Source organism: Fukomys damarensis, unplaced genomic scaffold, assembly GCF_012274545.1.
Source record: "Fukomys damarensis isolate Sample0158 unplaced genomic scaffold, DMR_v1.0_HiC HiC_scaffold_118, whole genome shotgun sequence".
Lineage (NCBI taxonomy): Eukaryota > Metazoa > Chordata > Mammalia > Rodentia > Bathyergidae > Fukomys > Fukomys damarensis.
The window spans coordinates 29,152-37,409 of NW_022901030.1; the positions used below are offsets into that span (position 1 = coordinate 29,152).

General features: G+C 40.2%; 1 protein-coding gene across 1 annotated transcript; it reads left to right on the forward strand.

Annotated features, from left to right (window-relative positions):
• The first annotated feature begins 5,531 nt into the window (after window positions 1-5,531).
• On the forward strand, window positions 5,532-6,494 carry LOC104877189 (olfactory receptor 10AG1). Its single transcript, XM_010645591.1, has one exon. It carries the CDS (start codon window positions 5,532-5,534, stop codon window positions 6,492-6,494), a length of 963 nt encoding a protein of 320 aa, XP_010643893.1.
• Window positions 6,495-8,258: the final 1,764 nt, after the last annotated feature.

Sequence of the window (8,258 nt, forward strand, 5' to 3'; positions counted from 1 at the left end):
GTATACATAAGATCCTAATAAGATTACTGATATTTAGAAATGGAAAGAAGGGAGCTAAAGATGTAGGGAAGGTGAGATGAGTAGGGGAAGGGTAATAAGGGAAAAGAAAAAAATGTGAGATAATGAAAAGATGAAAATAAAGTGTTTGTAGATGGGGAGGGGAGGAGGGAGTGAAGGGAGGGCAGAGGTAAGGGGAAAAATGAGAATCAAGACTTGTCATGTAGAGGTGCAAGATCTCAACAATGAATGTAACTGTAGTTCCCAACAATGAATGTAACTGTACTATATCCCTAAAATGTACCAATAAACTCAATTACAGCTGAAAAAAATATGTATACTCCTCTAGATATCAGTAGCTACATCTATGCCATGTGGTTGTTAAAGACAGTGCAAATTTTTTGATATACAGAGTATATAAAACTCATGACAATGTACTAATGAAATAGTACACCAAAATATGTAGCATTTTTCAAGAGCTTCAGTGATCTCAGTTTGACCTTCAAGTTCATTTCTATAGATTTTTCTAATAAAACATTGCAATGTGGTAAAACACTCATGTATGTATACTACTACCAATTTCTGAGAAATTATTATAAATATATATGTGCATTTCATAGAAAATTTTGCTCTTCCCTCTAAAATTGTGTTGAAAGGCTGGTAGGAATAATTGTACATTACTTAGAAAATGGATGAAATAAAGAATTTTTCATCAAAAGAAGTGGAACCAGAAACTTTAAAAAATAAATTTAATACACAATGGGTTTAGGATTTTATTTTGTTTCAAAATCAATCTATGAAGAAAGTATGACTATGTCCAGGAGAAACGATCCGAGTGTTGAAGCGCAGGAACGGCCCTGGTCTGAGTGCGACCTCGGTCTGCGTGTCGGGTCACTTGGTGAGTGGGGAACGCACACGAGGTGTGCCCTGCACACACCGGGTCCAAGCAGGAGATGTGCCCGCCTGTGCCAAGTGCCGCATGTGGTAGCCTGAACCCTCTGCAAATCAGAGAAGGCCCAGGAGTGGGACTGTGCTCATCTCACAACCACCTCTGAGGAATCCGAGGTGCGGGGCTATGGAGGTCCTGCTTGTCACTTGGCCTTGCTGCCTATGTCAGCCTGGAAAGAATAAGTCTCTGATCAGCAAAGGCAGTGCCCAGCTACCCGTCAGCGAGCGACTGCTGGCTCAGCTCAGCTGCAGCACGGGGCTGCGTGGCCTCCTGGGGGACCCTGCAGATCGGGCACGGCCTGGGGCATCACAGCTTCCTGAGAGCCCAGGAAACCTGCCGGGTTTAAAGCTTGCTTCTCAAGGTTGTGCTGCATCTCAGGGATCCTTCTGTTCAATAACAGTGACTTAAGGGTAAGCACCGAGGAAGTGCTTTCCACACTTCGTTCCTTGGTTTGTGTCCATCTTCTAATCCTATTCACATCCTCCTGACACCTCTCTTACTGTCCATCCCTGAGGGGTCAGAATCGCCAACTCTCAGATTTGACTTTGGATTTAGAAGGCTCTTCTTGGCTCTCTTTCTGTTCTTCTGTTGAACTTCTAATTCTTACATCATTCAGCAGGATAATGCATTTCTCCCTGAGCCATGAACATATCTTCCAGGAGTTTTCATCCTAGCATTATAATTGGTCTGCCTCAGGAGATCGCCATTATTTTTTGTGAAATAAGTTAGATAAAGAGTATCTCACAATTTTTTTCCCCAACTAGATCAGTTTCCTCAGACAGTGGCAGAGCGCTCAGCATTCAGGCTGTTCTGTCTCACCCTCTCATCTTGTCACCATTGGGAGACTTTTCACCACTGAATAGGAGTTGGAGATGGGGACCAAGACCCACTTATTAATTAAAATTTTATTTGTGTGCATTTGTGATAGTCATAAACATATTCATCATGGGTTACGGTGCTCATACATTGCATCACGATCCTCTCTTCTTTCTTTTCCCTTTCTCTCCTTCTTCCCCCTCCACCCATGTGCAGTTCAGCTTACCACATGCAGTTTTATATATTGATAATGAAGTGTTCTTAATAAGAGCAATAGAATCTCATAGCCACTCACAGGGCAACTCAGCTGGAAATGACATTCATTTTAGTTTATATCAGGAGTTGTATCTAGAAATTCTGCAAGCCTTTTCCAGTTTGTACTCCTTAAAAGAAATAGGTGAGAGGTCCTATTTCGATACCCTGTCTCCCATCCCATTTTCAGGGGAAGGTATGATGAGGCCAGCCTGGTAGTGTGCAGCTGGTGGAGGAAGGTGATAGTGAAGGGAACACCACCATGAGGCAGCCCTAGAACTCACATCTCCATGTTGGGTGGTAGAAAAACAGACTTCCTAGTCTCACACATGGTGTGCAAGCACCTTGTAAAGAGCATCTCATTTGGTGCGATCATCATACTTTTCTGATGTGAGCTAGGCTTGTAGTTTTTAGTGGTCACTGAGAAGGATGCCTGTCTGCTAATAATGGGAGCAGCATGGCCACAGAAGGCTTTGTTGTCCTCCAAATTCCTTGGGTGGCAGGCAGAATGGTTTAGCTCAATTAGAAATTCACTTGAGAAAAGAGTTTGTCACCAAGATAAAAGTTTGTAGTACTTCAAGAGCATCGTTGTTCTGATGACAGATCATATTTGAGCTGATTATTAGCCTCTTTTTCAAATAATTTACCAAGCATGAAAATAAATCCTTCTACTTCCTCTCTCATCTCTTATACAGACAATAAAGGTAAATGTTATGTTTAACTTTGATCATAACAGCTAAGCATGAGCTCCTTCCATCTAATACACATTTAATTCTATCAGGACCTGTAGCTTTAGCACTGGAAATTCAATCCTAATTACACAAAAATAATTTTATTATATTAAGTTTCAAACCACTGATCCAGAGACCTTGTGCTTTTCTAGCTTTACTCATGACAAGTTCACATAGGACCAAAGTGAAAAGCATTTTCTGTTTAATGAGATAATGTATTAAATCCTACTCTATTGTCTCTACAGCACGGTGATTCTGGCTGTTCACTCAATGACAACTGTGTGTAAGTTCGCACTGAAGCGTGGTGTCTGTAGTGAGTCCCGAGTGCTCTCTCTGTACAGCACGACGTCCAGTAAGTAACTAGGAGGACACTGAGTGGACATCACTGAATCAGCTTCTGAGTTGAGGGCGGCCTTGGGTGCTTTGCTTGCTGTTCCCGCACAAGTGTCCAGTCCGAGTGAACAGGAGCTGAGTAAATACGATTGTGGTGTGGAGGGGTCGGATAGTGACACACAGCAGAGATTCGTTTTAACTTGAAGTCGTATCTCAGTGATGTCTTCATTATATACTAATTTCTGACTATCATAGAAAAGCAGAAAGAACTGTTTTTGGCAATCTGTGCCTTTCATTGTTATCTTTCTATCTTATCTATCTATCTATCTATCTATAGATTTAGATATATATGGTACTTATATAATTCTTATGTTTTCTACTGTATTTTTACTCGGCCATGTGCTGTTAGCACACATGTATATTTTGTGTAATTCTCTATTTAGCATAAGTGTATTCCTCACATATGTGTTTTTCTTTAAGGCAAACATTTTCAGACGTTTTCTTTCTGTACTCTTTATAAATAGCCAGGCAGGAGCACGTTCTCTGTCTTCATTTCCAGTCGGTCCGAGCTCAGCTCTCACTCGTGCTTCCGCCTCCAACTACAGCTTTCTTCCACTCCTCACCCTCACAGCCTCACCTCCCGCCTTCTCTCTCTCACAGGACAGCAAGTTATGGTAGCTTTCGAGTCTCAGGCATCACATTTCATCAAGGGAAGTACATAATTCTGACAAGTTTATTTAAGTATTTTAAACACTCTTTGTGATGTACCTTACTGCTTTTTCTGGAATTTTGTAGATTATGAAACAATTTTATGTATCTTTTTTTTCACTTTCAGAAAGTCTTCAGGGTGCCCTGTATTTCTCTGTTATTTCTCCATTTGGGGTGTGTGTGTGTGTGTGTGTGTGTGTGTGTGTGTGTGTGTGTGATAGTTTTATAATAGTGAAGACTGAATACGGGGTTTAATCCAGCCCTCTATATACTTTCATTTTCAGATACGCTCTCCGGTGATGCTGGGTTTTCCCGGAGACCTTCCTCCTCAGCCTCCCAGAGAGCTGGGATCACAGATGTGCCCAATGGTCCCAGCACCTGCGTCTGTGTATTTGTTAACCCCCATTGAGATCACAGTGCTGACTCACCACGAGTCTCAGTTTAGGGTTCTGCTGTGTCTCTTCCTCACTGTGATTTAGTCTCCACTGCTTTTCAAACAACACATAACATGGATGTGATCCAGTGCATCACAGAAACAGCGAGATGAATGGCTACTTCAGCAGGTGTGATGAAATCTCAGTAGTTGGTAATTGCCAGACTCTAACCTCACATCCTGAACACACAGAGTCACACAGGAAGTTCTACTCAATCTGTGTCTGGGGGAGAGACCTGCAGACTGGGAAGGACCTGGTTTGTACCCTGGGGACAAGTCTAGTCATGCAAACAATTCTACTCATTGGTAATTTTGAAGTTAAATTCGGGAATCCAATTTTGTGAAATACTGAATTGCAAAGAAAATCTGTGAAATACCAATGGAAATATACAGCATAAGTCTTGCAAGAAGGAAAGAATATAATGAGATTAAAAATATCACATTTTTATACACCTAGATATGTAAGAACAGGCACATACACCCAGTAAGGAGAAGATGCAATGGGATAAATAATGTGAAGATTAAACAACAGTTAGTGAAGACCTGAGAGATGCAGGGAAGCCAAAGAGATGAGTTTTGGTCCATGCTCCGTCTATCATGACTGCACAATTCGAATCTGCACGATCTAATTCGTTACTTCCTACATGTCATGGACATTAGGTGTGCCTTTTAAATTATGAACTTTAACAAGAAGGAAGGAAGGAAGTTCACTCTGCTCCATGAAAACTCCTGATAAATCTACAGAAGCTCAATTCATCTTACATTAAAATGCAATAAAACTGTAAAACTCAGTAATATTCCATGTTTTATTACTAGTATATTATGATTTCTTAATAATAAGCATGTCAAACAGAAAGTGAAAGATGAATAAAACTACTAAAAGACTACTGGAAGAAATAAATTAAAAATTAACTACCAAGCACTAAAGGCTATTCTGATTTTATAAAAGTATTTATTTAAACAACACAATTCATTTAGAACTGAAAATGATAGGAAGGGACTTTCACAAGTGAGGATATCATGGAAAATTAATGAAATTAATCACTGTTCTGCTTCAGAGTTTGCTGCAACTGGGAGCTTGCGCTTTGGAGAATCCAAATGCAAATAGCATTTAAAATAATGCACCTCACCAACCAATATATTTTTTCTTCTAAGGGAGAAAAGAACAAAGATCTTTCTTGTGTAATTATTAAGAAAGAAAAGCAAAGAGCTACAAGTTTAGTTGGACACAGCACTTAGTGTCCGTGTTTGTTTTAAAAATGATTAAAGTTAAATCCAATGAAATTACTTGAGCTTCTGCTTATTCCCACAGATGACACCTGAAGGGATACATGCAGGAGGCAATGTTTCCACGGTGAGGCACTTTGTCCTGCTGGGGTTTTCGGACCTTCCAGAGCTCCAGGGCTTTCTCTCTGGGGTGTTCACCATCATTTACTTGGTCATGCTAAATGGAAACAGCCTCATCATCACCGTAACAATCCTGGACCCTGCACTACAGAGACCCATGTATTTATTCCTGGCAAATTTTTCTTCTCTGGAAATCTGTTATGTTTCAGTCACTCTCCCTAGGATTCTCTTTGAAATTTGGACTCAGAAGACAAATATTTCTTTGCTGGGCTGCACCATGCAACTATGTTTCTTCCTTATGCTGGCAGCCACTGAGTGCTTCCTGCTGGCCGTGATGTCCTATGACTGCTATGTAGCCATCTGTCACCCTCTGCGCTATCCTCTGCTCATGAACCCAAAGAAGTGTGCTCAGCTGGCAGCTGCCTCCTGGCTGGGTGGCATCAGAGTCCAGATACGGCAAACGTGCAAGATCTTCTTTCTGCATTTCTGTAAGTCCAAACGAATCACCCACTTCTTCTGTGACATACCCCCCATTCTCAAGCTGGCCTGCGGGGACACTTCTGCTCACGAGGGGTCTGTCTATGTGGTGGCGATGTTGTTTGTTGCTGTCCCTTTCATGCTGATCCTTGCTTCTTACAGCAAAATCGTTTCCACCATTCTGAGGTTGCCAACAGCCCAAGGCCGGGCCAAGGCCTTCTCCACGTGCTCTTCCCACCTGCTGGTTGTGGTGCTGTTTTTTGCATCTGGTACCGTTACCTACCTAAGGCCAAAGTCCAGCCAATCTGCAGGAACTGACACACTGCTGTCTCTCTTCTACACTATCATGACCCCCATGCTCAACCCCATGATTTATAGCCTCAGGAACAAGGACGTCATTGCTGCCCTGAAAAAATTGTTTTTTCAAACACAGCGCCATCGTTCTCCTTGATGTTTTGGTGATATGGTTTCAGAGAAATATTTCCACACTCTGCAGTCTGCCTTTGAGAAGTTAATGTGTTTTTGTTACATTTTTATCTTGGCTTGCAATGTACTGTGCCTGGGTGTACAGTGGACAGGTTCAACTATCTTCAGTAAGCCACGCATAAACACAGTAAATTAAATGTTAACATGCATCAACTTTACCTTGAAATTATACAAATTCAAACTTCTGTCTTGTGGGTTAAATTTATCGGATGTTATTTTCCTAAATATTCATGTAGTAGTTGTATTTTCTGACATTTTCTTTAAATCTACACAGCATATAATAGTTGCTAGCAATTAAGCAATTAAATAATTATAGTGAGTAGACACCCAAATGAACACTGAATAAATCTAGAGCTTTCGCTGAATCATTGTTAGAATTTATTTAAAATAACCATGCAGGACTCTATAGTGTTTTTTTTTTTTTACTGATTCCAGAAGAAAATGTTACATCATTTATCCCTCTGCCTAATAATTTCCTGGGAAGACACATGATATAAGGCAGCACTCCTGCTTCATTAACATGGTTTTACATTTTATGTATATTTCCCTGCATTCTAATAAGGCTCCGATTAACCTCTTTTTAATTATCTAATCTCTTAAACACAACCCAAATCAGCAGACATGTTTATACCTATACAGAAGTGGAAATGTGAAAGTTTTGGAAATTCTTTCCAGGACTACATGAAGTTCTCAGATTGATTGCAGTAGTTCACCTAAAATTATTTCTTGTAACTCTAGCTAAAGTGCATAAAATTATTTCATTGTTGAACTGGCAGGATTGAGGAAAGTGAGTGAACTCCGTAGAATCCTGAATGTCCACCTTCAGACATGAGGGTCTCAAACCGTGAGCCCCTTCCTGTCCCTTTTGCTGTGGGGTTTCCCGGGACAGTTATTCCAATCCGCGGCTCCAACTCTGACTGTCACAGGTGTGCAAGGCCGGTGACAAGGGCCATCTCAGCTTCCTTCTGAACTTCGTTGTTTTTCTCTTTTCTTTGCCCATTTGCATTTTCTACGATCTAACACGTGATATTACATTTTATTCATATGTTTTCTTCACAACAATTTTATCAGGGTGTTTTATGTGCATGAAGAATTAGGCATCAGGTAATTGAGGAAGGCCCTGCTACGAGCACCATGATGATAAAGACAGCCAGTATGGAGGAAATGCTTACGTTCCTGGGCATTTTCTGAAAGTTATATAGTAAAATTTGAAAATTTATAAAATTCACTGTTTTGGGTACAGAGCTATTCAATGAATTCAGGTAACTGAATTTTAATCTTCTTTTCCAAGAAAGTGTTCAGTAGTTAAATGTCACTTACCTTTTTGCTCATGAACATTTATAATTAATGTGACAGTGTTAATGTACTTTTTCTTACCTATAGCATCATTTTTGGGTAAAGACACTTACCTAGGATATAAAAAGTTTGGAAAATTGCTATACTTCAATTCATTGATATAACCATGGAGTGCTGTTCTGAGGAAAGTGATATACTTTAACATCAATTAAGTTGGAAAATAAAACTCCTCCTTTCCTTGTTCTCATTTTTTATATTTCAATAATGCAATTAAATTTAGTCCTCTTATGAGATGCCCATTCTTCATTATATTCTTTGAAATAAAGAGTTCAGACTTGCCAAATTATCATTAAACACGATCTCAGCAGAGTGTGAGTGATGAGAGATTTATCAAGCGATGCCAAGTGCGGTGTCACAGGGCTCCTCGTGAATG

Bases quoted from the DNA above. Each gene is read 5' to 3' on its own strand.
- LOC104877189 (XM_010645591.1), top strand. From the start codon at position 5,532: ATGACACCTGAAGGGATACATGCAGGAGGCAATGTTTCCACGGTGAGG.